This window comes from Ranitomeya variabilis, chromosome 1 (assembly GCF_051348905.1).
Source record: "Ranitomeya variabilis isolate aRanVar5 chromosome 1, aRanVar5.hap1, whole genome shotgun sequence".
NCBI lineage: Eukaryota > Metazoa > Chordata > Amphibia > Anura > Dendrobatidae > Ranitomeya > Ranitomeya variabilis.
The window spans coordinates 151,155,980-151,177,087 of NC_135232.1; the positions used below are offsets into that span (position 1 = coordinate 151,155,980).

The 21,108-nt window shown below is 41.4% G+C and overlaps 1 protein-coding gene across 8 annotated transcripts in view; it reads left to right on the forward strand.

Moving 5' to 3' along the window:
- PAM (peptidylglycine alpha-amidating monooxygenase) overlaps positions 1 to 21,108 on the forward strand; it is a 267,028-nt gene that overhangs the window by 69,943 nt on the left and 175,977 nt on the right. For all 8 annotated transcript variants that reach the window (XM_077289753.1, XM_077289771.1, XM_077289788.1 and 5 more), the window contains exon 5: positions 13,397 to 13,484. In XM_077289753.1, coding sequence (XP_077145868.1) covers positions 13,397 to 13,484 — 88 coding nt within the window. The remainder of the gene's footprint in view (positions 1 to 13,396; positions 13,485 to 21,108) is intronic.

Here is a 21,108-nt window from a genome sequence, read left to right on the forward strand (position 1 = left end):
ACATGCTCTTTATTTTAAATACAAGTACATCAACTGCAAATGGTTTTAACAGTAATTAAAATAAAATCAACACTTTTAAATAGAAAAAAAAAACCACACTCACACATTCAAACCACAAGCTGCAGACCGCTAGACTTTTTAAAAAAACACATCAGATAAAAAAAAAAAAAAAAAAAAAACACATTTAAACCACATGCTGCACAGACCACTATACAGTCAATACATCAGAAAAAGGCAATTAACCAGTTAAAGCATGGACAAATGCACATGCAATCAACAAGACGCACACAAACATGCATGGTATGTGTCCACATTCCGGATCGCATCAGAATTTGGTCAGGATTTTCCATCAGTATTTGTAAGCCAAAACCAGGAGTGTAACAATTAGGGAAAGTATAATAGGAAAACAGGCACACTTTTGCTTTTATCACCCACTCCTGGTTTTGGCGTACAAATACTGATGGAAAATCCTGAACAAATCCTGATGCAATCCTGAACATGGACACATACCCTCCCACATGAACAGGCATAAGATTGACAAAGGCATAATAAGGTGCAGGCACATGATACAAAAGCACACAGCCGTCCAAAAATACACACATACACATGCACGCACATAGCTTTATGCAAATACACATATGTACAACAAAGGCAGAAAGGTGAACCCAATCAGAAGACGCACACACACACACACACATTACACACACATACAAAAGGCTGACAATCCTTTGGCTGGAGCTGCATGTCTTCACAGTGGCTGGCATCATGGTGGATCTGGACTCTAGCATGGCACTGGCTGGTGCAGGACGATGGCAGGCCTCAGGTTCTCTTCAGGTTTTAAGCTCTTGCTGTAGTCAGTAGTACCTCATACACACAGAAATGCACAGGCACACAGATGCACAAAAAAATTGCAATACTCACACTGGCTCTATGGTGGCTGGAGTCTTGTGGCAGGCTGCCTGGAGTCTTGTGGCAGGATGGCTGGAGTCTTGTGGCAGGATGGCTGGAGTCTTGTGGCAGGCTGGCTGCAGTCTTGTGACAGGCTGGCTTCTTGTGGCAGGCTGGCTGGACTCTTGTGGCAGGCTGGGTGGGGTCTTGTGGCAGGCTGGGGTCTTGCTGGCAGTCTCTTCTCCTCTCTGTCTTCTTGCTGGCATATGTGGGGTTGAAGGCCCAGGCCAGGTTTATATAGATTTGGGGGTGTCTGGCCAATTGGCAACAAAATTCTGCTTCTGAGCATGCTCAGTTTAAAAAAAACGTATTGCAGCGCTGTATTGCGTCGTACGACGTGTCCCGACGCATCCGTCGCTCATAGGCTTCCATTGCAGCCAACGACGTATGCCGCAGGATGCGTCGCGACACGTTTTTTAGGCGGAGACAAAAAACGTTACAATCAACGTTTTTTTGAGACGACGTGTCGCCAAATTTCGACGCATACGTCGTAAAACGTACACGACGTATGTCAATCCGTCGCAATACGTCGCCAATACAAGTCTATGGGGAAAAAACGCATCCAGCAAAAACTTTTGCTGGATGCGTTTTTTCGAAAAAAAGACGTTTTGAGACGTAATGCAGTTAACGCTAGTGTGAAAGTAGCCTTACATTCATTTCTCCTTCCTCACCAGATTGTGAGGAAAGCCCCTCCCTCCAGGTAGTCTCCTGTCTCTTGAAGGTCTGTGAAACCTGATATCACAGTTGGATTTCAGAGCTTCAGGGGAGAGGATATAGCTGCACACATCTCTCAGGCTCATTGTATGTGAATACGTCACATTCAGTAAGGTTGGTATTTTATGTTTTTATTCATCACAATAGTTTATTTAGCTTGTTTTATGAATGTATAGCACAAAATGTGAGGATATTTCATAGAAATAAGGGAGATTTTATAAAAGAAAGTGTGCTGCTCAGGCATATACAGTAGTTCCCTAACATATTCCTTCTCTTGCTTCAGATTATCTGCTGAAATGGAGAGGAAAATGTACAATTTATCCAAACAACTTGATGTTGAGGAAGAAACAAACATGCTGTTAGATGATAGAGACCTCACACTGAATGAGGATTTAGGAGAGGAAAGTGAGATTGATTCTCATGATGAGGTGGAAGAATGTGTCCTGGATTCTGAAACAGTGCAAGATGGTGACAGTGGTGAGGATGAAGAAGTTGGATCATATTATATTGGAAAAGATAAAAATACTAAATGGAACAAGAAGCCATTCCTGAAAAAATGTAGGGAACCTTTAAAGATTATTACTCACCTTCCTGCAGTAATAGGAACTGCACGTAATGCAAAAACTGCAGTTGAATGCTGGAACAGTATATTTACAGATGACATTCTGGACTCTATTGTCACATATAGCAACCAATATATAGACATTATAAAGGACAAGTACATCTGCAACAGAACCATCAAGCCCACAGATGAAATAGAACTGCGTGCTTTTTTTGGATTACTGTACCTTGCAGGAGCTTATAGGGCAAATAGACAAAGTTTGGAAGAACTTTGGGGTAAAGATGGGGATGGAGTTGAAAAATTTAGCCTTGTTATGTCCATAAACAGATTCAAGATTCTAATTCGTTGCCTTCGGTTTGACGACAGAACTACCCGAACCGAACGCAAAACACATGACCGACTTGCTCCAATTCGTGATATATTTCAAAGATTTGTTGTAAACTGTAAACAAAGTTATTACCCTGGAGAGAATCTCACTATTGACGAAATGCTCCCTGGTTTTCGTGGTAGATGTGCCTTTCGTCAATATATTCCATCAAAGCCAAACAAATATGGAATAAAAATTTATGCCCTTGTTGATGCCAGTAAGACCTACACTTACAACCTGGAAGTTTATGCAGGAAAACAACCAGAAGGTCCTTACTGTGTGAGCAACAAACCCATTGATGTTGTAAAAAGACTGGCTGAACCCTTATTTGGATCGGGTCGCAATATTACAGCTGACAATTGGTTTACAAGTTGTGATCTGATTGATTATCTGAAAATTCAGAAGCTGTCTTTTGTGGGAACTGTAAGAAAAAACAAAAGGGAATTGCCGCCACAGTTTGTAAGTGTGAAAGAGAGACAACAGTACAGCAGTATGTTTGCATTCCATAATGGAAAGGCTTTAGTTTCCTATGTACCACATGCCAAAAAAATTGTACTTCTTCTATCAACACTTCATGATGATGCTGCCATCGATCCTGGGACTGGGGCAGAAAAAAAACCGGAGATAATTACATTTTACAATGCCACCAAAGGGGGTGTGGATACAGCAGATCAGATGTGCTCCACTTTCAACGTCAGCAGAAACATCAAATGCTGGCCAATGGTCATATTTTTTGCTATGTTGAATTTGGGTGGTATAAATTCACAAGTGATTTATCTTGAAAACAAGCTTGAACCACTCCGTAGACGACTGTATCTGAAAAAATTGGCCCATGAACTAGTACTTGGAGAGCTACGCAGGAGAAGCGTGAAAACAATCGGTATCCCCTCTCGCCTTCAAGTTCAGCTCAAAAGGTTCCGCCCAGAAGATGATGGTGAAAAGTCACCATCTGCACCACCTCACAAAAGAAGGAGATGCACCACCTGCCAAACGGAAAGCGGAACCAGAAGGCTTTCAAATTATGAATGTCTCAAATGTCATAAAGCAATTTGCCTGACACATGCAAAAATGGTGTGTAATTCTTGCTATTTGCTCTGCAAGTGTGACTTTTCTGGGGAAACCTCAGCATCTACTTCTGATTGAATATGTTTTTAATAGTACTTAAGGTACCTTAAAATTAAGTTTGTGTTCAAAAATTTTCTTTGTACATTTTTTTGAGAGAGTCGAACTGGGGACTATTTGGCGGGAGTTTTGAAAAGTTTGTATTTCATAGTTATTAGTTTTATGTTAAGTAAATGTTTTTTTTTGCAACTGATTATGTGTAGTCTCTTTTATTACATCCCTATGAAGGTCACTGATCACTTTTAGAGCACTGAAATTGCAAACATTAGATATTATAGGTATTTTTCCAGCAGGCGCCTGACAGGCACATTGTATGTGAACTCGTTAGTCCGAATATTGTATGTGACGGAGGGTTAATGAATGAGAAAATTGCAAATTACACTGCTCAACAAAATAAAGGGAACACTCAAATAACACATCCTAGATTTGAAAGAATTAAATATTCTCGTTGAATACTTTGTTCTGTACAAAGTTGAATGTGCTGACAACAAAATCACTCAAAAATCATCAACGGAAATCAAATTTATTAACCAATGGAGGCCTGGATTTGGAGTCACACACAAAATCAAAGTGGAAAATCAAATTGCAGGCTGATCCAAGTTCAGTGGAAATGCCTCAAGACAAGGAAATGATGCTCAGTAGTGTGTGGCCTCCACGTGCCTGTATTACCTCCCTACAACGCCTAGGCATGCTCCTGATGACGCGGCGGATGTTCTCTTGAGGGATCTCCTCCCAGACCTGGACTAAAACATCCGCCAACTCCTGGACAGTCTGTGGTGCAACGTGACGTTGGTGAATGGTGCGAGACATGATGTCTCAGATGTGTTCAATTGGATTCACGTCTGGGGAATGTGCGGGCCAGTCCATAGCTTCAATGCCTTCATCTTGCAGGAACTGCTGACACACTCCAGCCACATGAGGTCTGGCATTGTCCTGCATTAGAAGGAACCCAGGGCCAACTGCACCAGCATATGGTCTCACAAGGGGTCGATGATCTCATCTCGGTACCTAATGGCAGTCAGACTACCTCTGGTGAGCACATGGAGGGCTATGCGGCCCTCCAAAGAAATGCCACCCCACACCATTACTGACCCACTGCCAAACCGGTCATGCCGAAGGATGTTGCAGGCAGCAGATCGCTCTCCACGGGGTCTCCAGACTCTGTCACATCTGTTACATGTGCTCAGTGTGAACCTGCTTTCATCTGTGAAGAGCACAGGGCACCAGTGGCAAATTTGCCAATCCTGGTGTTCTGTGGCAAATACCAAGCGTCCTGCACGGTGTTGGGCTGTGAGCACAACCCCCACCTGTGGACGTCGGGCACTCAGACCATCCTCATGAAGTTGGTTTCTAACTGTTTGTGCAGACACATGCATGTTTGTGGCCTGCTGGAGGTCATTTTGCAGGGCTCTGGCAGTGCTCCTCCTGTTCCTCCTTGCACTAAGGCTGATGTAGTGGTCCTGCTGCTGGGTTTTTGCCCTCCTACGGCCCCCTCCACATCTCCTGGTGTACTGGCCTGTCTCCTGGTAGACCCTCCAGCGTCTGGACACTACACTGATAGACAGCAAACCTTTTTGCCACAGCTCGCATTGATGTGCCATCCTGGATGAGCTGCACTAGCTGAGCCACTTGTGTGGGTTGTAGAGTCTATCTCATGCTATCACGAGTGTGAAAGCACAACCAACATTCAAAAGTGACCAAAACATCAGCCAGAAAGAATTGGTACTGAGATGTGGTCTGTGGTCCCCACCTGCAGAACCACTCCTTATTGAGTGTGTCTTGATAATTGCCAATAATTTCCATCTGTTGTCTATTCCATTAGCACAACAGCATGTGAAATTGATTGTCAAACAGTGTTGCTTCCTAAGTGGACAGTTTGATTTCACAGAAGTTTGATTTACTTGGAGTTATATGTAAGTAAGTGTTCCCTTTATTTTTTGAGCAGTGTAGTTAATTTATCAAAAATGTCATTTTTAGAAGTGATTTGGATTAAGCCATCTTCCCATTGCCCAACATCCTTTCCAAAATACACTATAAATAATGCAAGTCTGTGAAAGGAAGTTCAAGCACCTATAGTGCTAACACAATGCTCAGCCTCAGGAACTGCACAATGAAATCATTGGGTGACAAGGTGAGACCAAAGCTTATATCCTAAGAAGTGGTTTTTACTATGTTACTTGTCTGCATCAACTCTAGGATTTTAATTAGAATTTGTGTGACATTGTGATGCTTGTAAATGTCACTTCTCACAGGCAGACCCCCGCTATCATAGGGTGGCTGAGCTGTAAGTCACTCATTGTGCCCCCAGGACACAGTGAGTAGTGGAATTGTGACAGAACTTACATGTTTGCCTTAAAGAGGTGGTTGTCAACTACTTTTTCATCCCTCAAGATAGGTCATCAATGTCTGATTGGTTGGGGTCTGACACCCGGCACCCCTGCTGATCAGCTATTCTTGGAGTCGGAGAGAGCCAGTCGGAACTGCTCGATTGTGGAGATGCTCTGTCTTCTGACAGTGGCCATCTCGCCATGGTGCACATCCGCCTCCTGTTGATTTGCCTCCTGTTGATTGGAGTACGAGACGGATGTGTAGTACCCAGCTACTATCAGAAGATGGAACAGCTAAGCAATCAAGCAGTTCCGGCCGGCAGCCACTGACACCGAGAACAGCTGATCGGCGGGCGTCCTGGGTGTCTGACACCAAGCGATCAGACATAGATGACCTATCCCAAAATACCTGTTTAAGCCCCTTTGGTGGCATAACTTGTCATCTGTTTTGTGATCACAACACACTCTCGGCAAACATTTTGTGGAAACTAAACTGCCTTTTTTGTTTTTCTTTTTTATTGCCTTAAATGTTACCAAATTGAATAATAAAGTTCTAAAAACAATGGTTCCCCACTGTCCTGGTTTCCACAGTATTAGACATCTCTTCAATTAGAAGTTGCCCTGTCAGTATAGTATCTAGATGTGGACTGTTGGGTACGTTGGTAGTACAACCTGATGTGACTTCACAAAACTGGTATGAAGTTTTTCTACTGTAAGCGAAAATGTAACAGAAGAGGCAAAACCTCTCATCCTTCCCTTGTATGTGTTTGACGTGTTTTTATTTCTTTTTCGGATGCGGTGAACTATATCATGTCCTGTCTGTTTTGTTACTAGAGGCAGCTGTTTCCTGGCTAGCATTGTTCCTTCTTAGAGGCCATTATTGTCTGTGTATTACATCTGTCATTCTGTAGGCTGAGCATTACTACTCTTTATATACAGATGACGTTTACTGTAGAATTATTGGTGTTGAAAATTACAGCGTGCAATCGTTAATATAATAACCATCTGTATTTTCTTCTTTTCTTTTTTTTTCAAAGTTGAAAATGAATGCATGTCCTTAATCTGGCATTCCAAAAGTTCAAACACTTATAAACTGAAAAAATAAAATAAATGTCTATATAGCTTCATAACTGAAGGAAAATAAATAGAACAGTCCTCAATCCTCTGAATTACTCCTCAGGATATTGGCTGCTATAAGCGTAAATATCTTTGCCAAGATTTCCATTTTATTAGTGAAAATAAAATTATAAACTGAGCTCAGAAGCTTCTATGAAATGCACTTTTTTGGAAGATCCGCCATTCTGATATAGACTATTTTCTGTAATTTGTAGTTTATGACACACAGACAACATCTCATCACCATGTTGATATTAGGGGGTTCCACTCTTAGGCAGGCTCCTCTTCTTTTCACATGTTTTAACCCCTTAATGACCACCGATACAGCTTTTAACAGTGGCAGTTAAGGGTACTTATTCCTCAGCGCCGCTTTTTAACGGCACTGAGAAATAAGGTTATAGCATCCCCCAGCTACTGGGGGTAGCTGAGTCCCCGGAGAACATGATTCAGGTTGGTTTTACCATCCCCAGTGTTGCTATTCACGGAATAAAGGCAACCGCAAAAAAAAAGTCAGATTTCCCATTTATTTCTCTTTCCTCTGATATGATCTGGCACCTCCTGCATCCCTGGTACTGTCCCTTGCCCCTCGGCATCTTTTTCCGGGAAGAAAATGGCGGGCACATGCACAAGTTCGCCCGCCCAGATCTGCTGGCCGTCACCCGGCAACAATTAGAGATTTTTCCTATTGGTCCATTTTTGATCACTGTGATAGACCCTATCAAAGTGGTCAAAATAAAAGAAAATAGTAAATCAACCCCCCCCCCCCCCCCCCTTTATCACACCCTTAGTTAGGTAAAAATAATAAAATAAAAAAAGTTTTTTTTTCCGGTAAGGTTGGAGCTAGGGTTAGGGTTGAGGTTGGGGTTAGAGCTAGGGTTAGGATTGTGTTATGGTTAGGGTTGTGGTGTTGGAGTTAGGGTTGTGGTTAGGGTTATAGTTAGGGTTGGGATTAGGGTTAGGGGTGTGTTAGGGTTAGGGTTGAGGTTAGGGCTGTGTTAGGGTTGGAATTAGAATTGGGGGGTTTCCACTGTTTAGGTACATCAGGGGGTCTCCAAACGCGACATGGCGCCCGTTATTGATTCAAGCCAATTTTGCATTCAAAAAGTTAAGCAGTGCTCCCTCCCTTCTGAGCCCTGCCTTGCGCCCAAACAGTGGCTTTCCCCCACATACTAGGTATCAGCATACTCAGGAGAAATTGTACAACAAATTTTGTGGTCCATTTTTTCCTGATACCCTTGCGAAAATAAAAAAGTTTGGTACCAAAGTAAATTTTTTGTGAAAAAAGTAAAATGTTCATTTTTTCCTTCCACATTGCTTTAGTTCTCGTGAAGCGCCTGAAGGGTTAATAAACTTCTTGAATGTGGTTTTGAGTACCTTGAGGGGTGCAGTTTTTAGAATGGTGTCACTTTTGGGTATTTTCTATCATATTTACTCCCCCAAACTCACTTCAAATATGAGGTGGTCCCTAAAAAAATGGTTTTGCAAATTTTGTTGGAAAAATAAGAAGTTGCTGGTCAACTTTTAACTCTTATAACATCCTAACAAAAAAACTTGTTTCCAAAACTGGGCTGATGTAAAGTAGACATGTGGGAAATGTTATTTAGTAACTATTTTGTGGGATATGACTCTGATTTAAGGGCACAAAAATTAAAAGTTTGAAAATTTCTAAATTTTCAAAATTTTTGCCAAATTTCAGTTTTTTTCATAAATAAACGCAAGTCATATCGAAGAAATGTTATCACTAACATGAAGCACAATATGGCACGAAAAAACACTCAGAATCAGTGGAATCGTTAAAGCGTCCAAGAGCTATAATCTCATAAAATGACAGCTTGGTCATTAAGTACAAAATTGGCTCTGTCACTAAGGGGTTAATCCTGTTTGGGGAGCACAGATAATTCTCTGCTTTTGTTCTTTATTTATGACTAGAGATATTTTTTCTTTAGCTGCTCGTTCATAAGATAAATGGTCAGCCACCAAATTTTACACCAGGGTGTACTTCTCCCTGATTAGGGTGCAAGGCATGGTGACTGTGGCATTGGGACTTTACTTAGAGGTGTGGTCCACTGCTAGGACAACCCCTTCTCAATCTGAATTTTTGCGCCCGTTAAAATAAAAGTACCTATACTCCCCGCAGCTCTGATTTCCTGTTGACGTTCGATTAGTCTAAATGCAAAGACCGTGAAGCTGGCGCTGATCGGCCTCAGATGATGTAGCAACCTCACGTGAGCCCTGGGAAGGCACTAGCACTGGAGGTGTGTATAGGTGTTTTTATTTTACCGGGGCAAAACATGACAAACGAGAAGCTCTGTGTTTACTTTTTTTTTTTAAGAATTTACAGAAAGATGACACAGTGCATTGTCTTGTTCTCTCCCCTGATGATCACATGGTTGATAACGCCAATCAAACACTTTGCCAATTGGTGGCCATTTATCACCACCAGTCGGCTGGTGTAAACCCAGCTTAGGTGGTACCTATATATAATCCAGTGCCGTAATGATTAAAATGATTATGCATAAAACAATGTAACGGTGCATATTGTGCATTGTAAAGGCACCCTTTTATACCCTTAGCCAAAGAGGAACCCAGGTGAACTAAACCGCTTTATCCCTGGCCAATTTCCTTTTTTTTGTGTGTGTGTGTCACCATTTTTTTCCTTCCCTGCTTCCCAGATCCATAACTTGTTTTATTTTTCCGTCCCATAGTCGTATGAGGGTTTTTTTTTCCTTTGTGGGATGAATTGTACTATTGAATGAATGAATGAATTTCATTCATTTTATTGTGTGATGCACTGAAAAGCAGGAAAAGAATTCCAAGTGTGTTGAAATTGCAAAATAAAGTGCACTTCTGCAATTGTTTGGGTTTAGCATTTACCATGTTCACTAAATGGAATATGATTCTCCAGGCCAGTACGAGTACGCAGATACCAAACATGTAGATTTTATTTTATTTAAGTAGTGAAAAAAAAATTGGGAACTTTGGAAAAAAAACCCCACAAAACTTAATTCTGCCTTTTTTGATTTTTTTTTTTGTTACCTCATTTACTGATCAGATCAATTTTATATTTTGATCGGACTTTTACTAATTCAGTTATGTCAAATATGTGTATGTGAATGTTACATTTCACCTGATCCTGTTCCCCTTCCATTCTCTATGACCTTAGCACAGGCTCATTAGACTCTTCAGTACAAAAAATTATGTCGGGATCCGACTATTGTGACTTCGTACACGTGTTGTTTTCTGAAACAATAGGAAGTTTAGAGTCTAAAAAAAAAGGCCAGATAGAAATTGCAAGATTTCTAATTTTTTAAAATTTTTAATACAAATTGTGATGTGTTAAAAAGCTAAACATTTTTTAAAAGATTAATGTAACACAAAAACCTGATTTAAACAATAGTTGTGACTCTGATTCACAACTCATGGGCGTGCTGTGAGCCAGGTTGTCAGGGGGTACCTAGACAGGTACCAGGAGGGCTCTTAGTACAGAGGCGTAAGACAAAGGCGTGGTGAGCTAACCATCTGGGTTTAAATGCCAGGAGGGTACGTCAAGACTAGGGAGTACAACAAACAAACAAGTCCGCGGTGAGATACCTAAAATCGGAAAGCGTCAAAAGCAGAATGAATAATCCACATGAATAGTCACAACAAATCTGAGGTCAGCAGCAAGATCAAGAAGTCAGACACAGAGCAAGCACACACATCAAACTAAGCAAAGCTACAACTGACATTGGACTTCAGACAGTAATATCCCTTTTGCTTTTGAAGCTCTTGGACTTCAGGAATCTGATCCTGGACTTGGCTTCTGGCTATCCTTTTGTTGCACTCCTAAGTCTTGATGTACCATCTTGGTATTTGATCCCGGACTGTTACCTGACCACGCCTTTGTCTTACCTATCTGTACTAGGAGCCTTTCTGGTATCTGACCTCGAATCTCCTGACTACCCTACCTCACGGCTTGCCAGCGTCACAATGCGTAACTTTCTGATAACCTTTTAATGATTGAGATGTCTCATCTTGTCACAGTCAATACAGCAAAGCCGACAAATGTGCTGTAGAAAACAGGAAACCTTAACCTATTGTTCCTGCCTAAATGGTGAAAGTGTGAAAACCTAAATTAATTAAATCTGAATTACTTAGTTGAATGAATAAAAATCTACAGCCATAAACTACTAAAGATTGAGTTAACAGACCCCAAATATCTTCTTGGACAACCCTTTCTTAAATGTTGTAGTTGCCCTTGTTAAATAAAAAAGGCTTACACTTTCCTCCTGCAATAGCAGCGATTGTCAGCACCTGGTCTCCCGACACTAGCATGACATTGGCTGCAGCACATATGTGGCATAACAATCAGCAGCGACTGATGGACTGCAGTGCTTACACATTACTTGGGCAAAAGTTGGATATCTGAAGTGTGAGCAGCAGAGCCCATCACTATCTTCAGTGCTGACGTGGCATAGCAATGTCACAAGAGTGCCAGGAGCCCTGATGACATGATTGCTTGGATGATGTAAGTGATTGACATGTACAGTACAGACCGAAAGTTTGGACACACCTTCTCAAAAAAGATTGAAACAACTGAAAATATGTCTTATATTCTAGGTTCTTCAAAGTAGCCACCTTTTGCTTTGATGACTGCTTTGCACACTCTTGCCATTCTCTTGATGAGCTTCAAGAGGTAGTCACCGGGAATTGTTTGCACTTCCCAAGTGTGCCTTGTCAGGTTTAATAAGTGGGATTTCTTGCCTTATAAATGGGGTTGGGACCATCAGTTGTGTTGTGCAGAAGTCTGGTGGATACACAGCTAATAGTCCTACTGAATAGACTGTTAGCTGATTTTTTTCTTGCCATAATACAAATTCTAAGTGAAGAAAAAGCAGTGACCATCATTACTTTAAGAAATGAAGGTCAGTCAGTCCGAAAAATTGGGAAAACTTTGAAAGTGTCCCCAAGTGCAGTGGCAAAAACCATCAAGTGCTACAAAGAAGTCAAAAGGAAAGGAAGACCAAGAGTCACCTCTGCTTCTGAAAATAAGTTTATCCAAGTCACCAGCCTCAGAAATCGCAGGTTAACAGCAGCTCAGATTAGAGACCAGATCAATGCCACACAGAGTTCTAGCAGCAGACACATCTCTAGAACAACTGTTAAGAGGAGACTTTGTGCAGCAGGCCTTCATGGTAAAATAGCTGCTAGGAAACCACTGCTAAGGACAGGCAACAAGCAGAAAAGACTTGTTTGGGCTAAAGAACACAAGGAATGGACATTAGACCAGTGGAAATCTGTGCTTTGGTCTGATGAGTCCAAATTTGAGATCTTTGGTTCCAACACCGTGTCTTTGTGCGACGCAGAAAAGGTGAACGGATGGACTCTACATGCCTGGCTCCCACCGTGAAGCATGGAGGAGGAGGAGGTGGTGTGATGGTGCGGGGGTGCTTTGCTGGTGACACTGTTGGGGATTTATTCAAAATTGAAGGCATACTGAACCAGCATGGCTACCACAGCATCTTGCAGCGGCATGCTATTCCATCCGGTTTGCGTTTAGTTGGACCATCATTTATTTTTCAACAGGACAATGACCCCAAACACATCTCCAGGCTGTATAAGGGCTATTTGACAAAGAAGGAGAGTGATGGGGTGCTACGCCAGATGACCTTGCCTCCACAGTCACCAGACCTGAACCCAATCAAAATGGTTTAGGGTGAGCTGGACCGCAGAGTGAAGGCAAAAGGGCCAAGTGCTAAGCATCTCTGGGAACTCCTTCAAGATTGTTGGAAGACCATTCCCGGTGACTACCTCTTGAAGCTCATCAAGAGAATGCCAAGAGTGTGCAAAGCAGTCATCAAAGCAAAAGGTGGCTACTTTGAAGAACCTAGAATATAAGACATAATTTCAGTTGTTTCACACTTTTTTGTTAAGTATATAATTCCACATGTGTTAATTCATAGTTTTGATGCCTTCAGTGTGAATGTACAATTTTCATAGTCATGAAAATACAGAAACATCTTTAAATGAGAAGTTGTGTCAAAACTTTTGGTCTGTACTGTATATACAAGCTTTTTATTTTACATGGGGAATACAGTATGCAAGAAGGAGGTAGAAGTAGTGGACGACCCCTTTAAGAGCCATGTAGTAGCCATCAGTAGGTTGTGTGAATTGTGCCGAACATGTTTAAAGGTCAATGAATGTAATTGTTTTTTATTTGTCATTTTTATTAAGAAATACATTGTGTTCTTATCATCCTAGTTGACTTCAGACCTCATGCCAATATGGATACCACCCATCACATGCTCCTGTTTGGATGCAGCTCCCCCGCTTCCACTGAAGAATACTGGTATGTGGCTCTCTGTAATCTGTCAGTCTTTAACATTTTTCATGATAGAATAGAGCATACACCGTGTAATTCATATTTTATCATAGCAATTTATGTTTACTTTTCGTCCATTTATTTTCAATGAAACGGTTTGCCTTACTTGTCTAAGTGCTAAAAGTTATACTATAAATTACTAGGATCATATGCAGTGCGCGTTATCTGAGTATACCGGACCATGTGCTGCCGATTACATTATGTAATGATGTATCGAATTATCGGCAAACGGGTGTTTTGCTTATTCATTGGGTGATGGCTGAAATATTTACACCGAAAAATAACCAGGAGCAATGTGTCCCTATGCTGAATAAGTCATTGAAGAACTTCCAGCGGAGCATTGTGATGGGCAGTCAGGATATTGATGGCGTTTTTAATAAACAGTTGTATCCAACCCCAATGTACAATATTAAGTGAATTCCAAGAACATGAAAACAGTTGCAGTAACATTTATGGACGCTAACAAACTTGTCCACATCTTTATTTCTTTAAAATCACATTTCTGATGATCCCTGATGTGCGCTGTTTGATGTGATTCCGGGGTCGGAGTTGTATGAAATCGTAGTAGTGTCTGTTTCCTGCTGATACTACGTGCATTGCTCTGCTCTGAGGTCTGGTAGCATGTTCCTCGCCTCCCCCACTGCCTTCTTGGCCCACATGTCGCATTCGCTCTCTCCAGACCAGCTGATGTAAATGTACGCATCAGTCCGAAATATACATTTCATCGGGTGGACACCCATGAAGCACATAACTTGGTGCGTCTCTCCTGGCGGGAGCTTCTTAGACTTCCTGATGGTTTCCGCTTCTATTTTTGAGTTATGTATACTGTTTTATTCCTCGCTATTCATGTTATGCATTATTTAGTGACATTTAGAATGACTATTTTAATATGTATAACCTATATGCAAATGGGTAGTGTTTACACAAGCAACGCTGAACCCACTAAGAGGTTAATCTATCAGTAATCCGACATCTGCGCCTTCCATTCTGGTATCATCGCGGCTCATAATTGGGTTATGCCTATATAGATTTATTAACCGTGTGCGGATACCAATGACGTGCGCTCGTGGAGCTCCGCCGCTAGGAACATTGATGCATCCTAATGCTAACTGGCTTCCCCTGGAGAATATCTCTCTTTAACCTTAATAATGCAAATTACTTTTCTGCTCAGATTTTGATGCTTATTCTGAGTAGGTCTCGCCCCTAATTTATGCCTTTGGCACGCTGATTGAAATGTGATGCTTGAAAGACAAAACGTCCTGAACTTCTAGCTGAAAAACAAACAAGCGGCATGTCTTCTGGGGAAAGAGTCATTATTACACTTCCGTCCTACATGCAAAGAATATTGTAAAAATGTTTTCAGAAGGGGATTTTTTTTAAATATCTAAATGTAAATTAATTTTCAGCATTTATACAGGCAATATTGTGCAGAAGTATTTTACAGGTAATAGCGAATCTTATAGGTGTTATGTTCATGAAGCAGCGTTTTGCATCAAATTGCTCTGATTTAAACGGGTTGCGCAGCCTTAGGGTACAAGTCTATAGTCACTTTATGTAACTGCAACTTTTGAATCCTCACTGCGCGGCGTGAGGATTTTCCACGGTCGGTGGTGGGCACCTGATGCAAGTTTGGAATTTGCATAGATTTGGTCATATGCCAACTAGACATGCACTGCTTCACTCATTGCAAATGTTTTTAGCAAGGCCGGACACGTCTAGTCGAAACGTGGCCGGAAGTATACAAATCGCATACTTGTGGTAACATGACCGCTCTCTCCAGGCACTGCTGTTTAAAGTTAGGCTAGGTTCACATTGCGTTAGGGCAATCCGTTAAACGTATGGCACTAGCGGATTGCGCTAACGCAATGTATCTATAGGTATCGCGTTTGCCGATCCCGCTAGCGCAGATCCCCGATCTGCGCTAGCGAGGAACGGACCTCAAGCAAGCAGGGTCCGAGGTCCGTCAGAAATTAACGGCACATCGCTAGCGCATGCCGAAAATGGCATGCGCTAGCGATGCGTTGGCAACCCGTTAGCACATTGCTGTCAATGGGTGCGCTAACGGACCTGTTACATGGCGTTAATTGCGACAATTTCGCCATGTAACGGAGTCCGCTAGCGGACACCCATTAACGCAATGTGAACCTAGCCTTACATAACCTGTGGGCCACTTTACATAGGGCATATTTTTTACTAAACTAATTAACATTTCTGTGCCAAGTTCAAAACATATCTTATCAGTGTGCAAGCTTCATTATTTTTTATTACAGATCATCTGATTCTTTGCTTTCCTCCACACAGTCATAGAGTTGAATACTAAGCTTAGAAGATTACTTAAAATATTTTTATTATTGAGTTTCAGGGTGACCACTTGCTGATTGCTGAAGGTCTAATTTACAGTACAGCTCTGGCAAAAATTAAGGGACCACTGCAAAATGTTCAGTTTGTCTGATTTTTCTCTTTACATGTATATTTTTGAGTAAAATGTAAATTGTTCATTTATTCTAATTGTCTCCTCAGAGAGGAAGAGGACTAGAACTCTAGTGCCACCTATTGGAAATAGCAATCCTAACAGTCAATGTCGACCCTTTAACGAGCCTTGTCACATGTGACAAGGCTCGTTAAAGGGTCGACATTGCCTGTTAGGATTGCTACTTCCAATAGGTGGCACTAGAGTTCTAGTCCTCTTCCTCTCTGAGGAGACAATTTGCATATTTCCCAGAGGAGCATTGCGGCTTTGTCTCCTCATCTCGACATGCTTAACATGTCACTCTTCGCAAGGAGAAGCGATACTTCTTGGATCTCATTTATTCTATAAACTTCTGACGTGTCTCCGAATTTCCAAGCAATACATTTTGTATTTTTTTTCTGAAAAGGAGAAATGGCCATAAAAAAAACAAAAAAAAACCAGTGCTTTCAGACCTCAAATAATGCAAAGAAAACAAGTTCATAATAATTTAGAAACAACAATACTAATGTTTTAACTCAGGAATAGTTCAGAAATCAATATTTTGTGGAATAACCATGATTTCTAATCCCAGCTTTCATGCATCTTGGCATGCTTTCCACCAATTTTTCACACTGCTTCTGGCGCAAAAATGAAAGCAGTTCATTGATTACATTCCAGAGGTTTTCAGTGGGGTTCAAGTCTGGAAATTGGGCTGCCAATGACAGGGTTTTTATGTGGTGCTCTCTTAATTTTTGCCAGAGCTGTATGTCAGTACATTAGATTTCGCCAACAATTTTTGTGCTTGTTTGGACCCCCCCCCCCAGCAATTGACTGGCTATCACTTACTGTACTATATTCTCAATACTAGTGCTTTAATAGGGGTTTTTGAACCATTCTAAAAATTTTACAGGGGCAATGCATGGGGGAAAAATAACAAATTGATGTATACTCACCTATTGTCACCACTGTGGTTCCAGTTAAGGTGGCTTTGGTTGTCTGTGCCAGGCTGAAAATCATCTGACCGCTGCAGCTAATCACAGGTGTTGTGACAGAGGAATGGTGACATTAAGGTTTATGGTCCAACATAAAGCACCAGAGCTGCCTGTGCCTGATCTATGGGTATGACTACATTTGAATGCGCATTCATTTGTAATTTTCTCACCATCTATTGCAACTATTCAGTATTAATATGGCCAGACAATCCCTTTAATTTCCCTTTAGTGGCAACTGTAGGAAAGAAGATGTAACACTTGAGAGCAGAATCTAAAATCCACTGGATTTTTGTTCGCTTTACACGAACCAACATTAAGCTACTACGACATTAAACTAACGAAGTTCAGCTACTTGATTGCTGATCAACGTTTATTTGATAGAATGTGTACACAGGCCTACCACTTCAGATGCAGACAGAACAATCTGTAATAGGTCAGTAATGGATTGTTCAGTATGCATCTGTCATGTTCGCAGCAGCACAGATCCTGTTTACACAGGATGATGCCCTGCCAAGATCGATCATCTTTTGTGCTGCATTTTCCCCGACAAACGAAAAATTTGCTTGTTTGTCTGATAATCGGCAGCCTGTCTACACTGCACAATTATCATGAAACAATCTTTCTTAGGAACACTCATTCACGATTATTATGTGTGTAAATGGACCTTTAGGCCGGTTTCACACGTCCGTTTATTTCCAGTACCGGAAAAACCGGTACCGACGATATCCGTGTCCATGTGTGTAATACTTGCCTCATCAGTACCACACGGACGGCCACCAGGGAAGAAGCGCTACAGTAAGCGCTGTTCCCCAGTGGCGGGTGCTGAAGATGCTTTCATCATTCTCCCCTGCTCTGCCGGGGACTGTGGGAAAATGCCAGTGATGAGACCACTGCAGTTCAAGGTCAGTGTCTTCACAGCAGATCACCGAGAAAAATTCTCACGGTGATCTGCTGTGAAGACACTGACCTTGAACTGCAATGACCTCATCACTGACTTTTTCCCATGGTCCTGAGGTCACCGCAGTTCAGGCCGGCTGGGAACGCAGCCTCAGTGACGTCACTGAGGCTGCGCTCGCAGCATCTCATTCACCAGTTGTTCTCAGCCTGGACGGTCGCATCTTGGCATCGTCCAGGTTGAAAACTAATTATTCCCCAGATATGGATTATGGCGTGGGACAGAACGATGGACAGGTATGGTATATTATTTTGTTTTTTTTATTTTGATTACAGGAGCTTGAGGGCTTCGGTGGAATTAGGCGAGGTCATAAGTATGGTTTAATTGAGAATATTAAAGGTGTCTGTGTCATTTTTTCAATTAAAGGACTTTATTCTGGCTGCCTGTGTTTTCTTACAATGTGACTATGGGGTTAGTGATGGGGGCGTCTTATTGATGCCTCTCCATTATAACCTCGGGGCTTGATATCACTTGACAATACAAAGGTGACATCATCCACCCAACTATCACCCCACTTGCCACCGCTACATGGTAAGTGGGATTAGTGCCAGAATTGGCACATCTAATAGATGTGCCTTTTTTGGGCAGCTGCGGGCTGCTGTTTTTAGGCGGGGGGCCTAAATCAATGGCCAGCCAATTACCAGCCCCCAGCTGTGAGCTTTAGCAAGGCTGGTTGTCAAAAATGGGGGGAACCCAAGCCATTTTTTAAAATTATTTAAATAATTAAAAAAACAGCGTGGGGACCCCTCTATTCTTGATAACCAACCTTGCTGAAGCTGATAGCTGAGGGTTGCAGCCCCCATCTGTGAGTTTTGCCTGGTTGGTTAAAGAAAATAGGGGGGAACCCACGTCGGGTTTTTCATTCATTAATTTAGTTATATCACAAGCGGCGGGTGAGGAATACCCCGATTATCCGCTACTGTGTCACTGTTATTAGCGCCAGCAGGTGTCGGATGATGGGAGTAATAGTCTCAAAAGCCCCCTACCTGCTGTCATCGTTTGGACTTTAATATAACTTTCATCATTCTTCTCTTCTCGCACCGATTATCAGCAGAGCGGGGGAGAATGATGAGAGCCGTCTTCAGCACCCGGTGCCGGGGAACAGCCCTTACTGTAGCGCTTCTTCCCCGTTGCCATTTGTGTCACACGGAGGACATCAATGTGTGTTCTCAGTGTTCACATGTGCGGGACGTTTTGCCGTCCGTGCTGATGGTAAAAAACGGACATGTCTACTTGTGGCGCACACGGACACACAGTCCTTTGAAACACACTGACATGTGCATTCGAATGGGTCTACGTGTGTCAGTGTCTCCGGTACGTCTGAAAACTGTCACCACACGTACCGGAGACACAGATGTGTGAAAAAGGTCTTAGTTAGGGAGCTGCATAGATGATCTTATTAATGTTACTATTTTATATATAAAATTCAAAGTAGGATTGATTATTTTTATTATGCTGAATTACCAGCAAGAACACGTTTTACTCTTCAAAGCATGCCACAAAGTCACATAAACATAATTATACAGCGTTCTGAACAAAATTTCAGGTTTGCATTTCCAGTTATCATGTCTTTATCTTCTGTTAGAAAGACACTTCACTCAGTCTCTCAGTGCAGAAATTAGCCCTATTTTTCGAGAAGATCACTTCTCAATATCATTGACTATTACAGATTTGCTGAAAATTGTACAAAGAATAATTTTAAGGGATAGTGTTTGAACAAGATATTTCACACCTTTCTAAGAGTGGGAATTAACGGATTTCAATGAATTGTTTTCTTCTGCGTTATTTATCTGATTATGAAAGAATATACATATAAACCACAGATCATATCTTTTCATGATCAGGTCAGCAATCTGGGTCCGAGCACTGCAATTTTTACTGATAACACTGTTCAACAAATTTTCATTAATTCTTTGCATTCAAATAAGGTTACTTAAATTTGTATAACCATAAGGGAACAGAATATTACCATATTGCTACATGATTAGCTCTAGTTTTTAAAATAGAATCCTAGAATGTTAGAGTTGGAAAGGATCTCCAGGGTCATTGTGTCCAACCCCCTGCTCAATGCAGGATTCACTAAACCATATCAGACTGATGTCTGTCCAGCCTGTGTTTGAAGGCATCCTTTGAAGGAGAACTCACCACCTCTCGATGCAGCCTGTTCCACTCGCTGCCAAAAAGTTTTTTCTGATTTGAATAAGGATGATCCCTCTACACTGTGACATCCCTTCAGATATTAGAAGACAGCTATTAAGACTCCTCTTAGCCTTGTGTTTTCCAAGCTGAACATTCCCAGATCCTTTAACTGTTCCTCGTAGATCATACTTTGCTGTACGCTCACCTTCCTGGTAGCTCTTCTCTGAACTTGCTCCAGTTTTTCAATGTCTTTTTTAAAATGTGTTGCCCAAAACTGGACACATTATTCCAGATTACCAAAGAGGATTAGAGGGGGATAATTATTTCATGTGATCTAGACTCTTTGCTTCTCTTAATAGATCCTAGAACTGTGTTTGCGTTTTTTGCTTCTGCATCACACTGTTAACTCAGTGATCTATTAGTATACCCGTCTTTTTCACACTAAGCGGTTGCTTAGTTCTGTTCCTCCCATTCTGTAGATGTAATTTTTTTTCTTGCCCAGATGTAGAATATTGCATTTCTCCCTGTTAAATACCATTCTATTAGTCACTACCCATTGTTCAAGCTTATCTAGATTCTTCTGAATCCTTTCTCTGTCTTCTCTAGTGTTAGCTATCCATCGTAGCTTTGCATCGTCTGCAAATTTGATCAGTTTAATCTGAAAATTTGAACAGTTTACCAGTTCGCTTATCTAGATCATTTATAAAAATGTTGAACAACTTGAAACACTCTTCAAATTGGATGTGCATCCTTTTATTACCACTCTTTGCGTACGATCACTTAGTCAGTTATGAATCCACTTAACTGTAGCCTTGTCAGTCCCATACTTGGTCATTTTTTCAATAAGGATAGTATGAGATACTTTATCAAATGCTTTGCTAAAGTCGATATACTATATCTACAGCATTTCCCTGATCCACCCAGTCAGTGATTCCATCATAGAAGGAAATTAGTTTAGTCTTGCATGATTTGTTTGCTGCAAACACATGCTGGCTCTGGTTAATTACTGTATTCTTATCCAAGTACTTACATACATGCTGTTTAATAGTTTGTTCA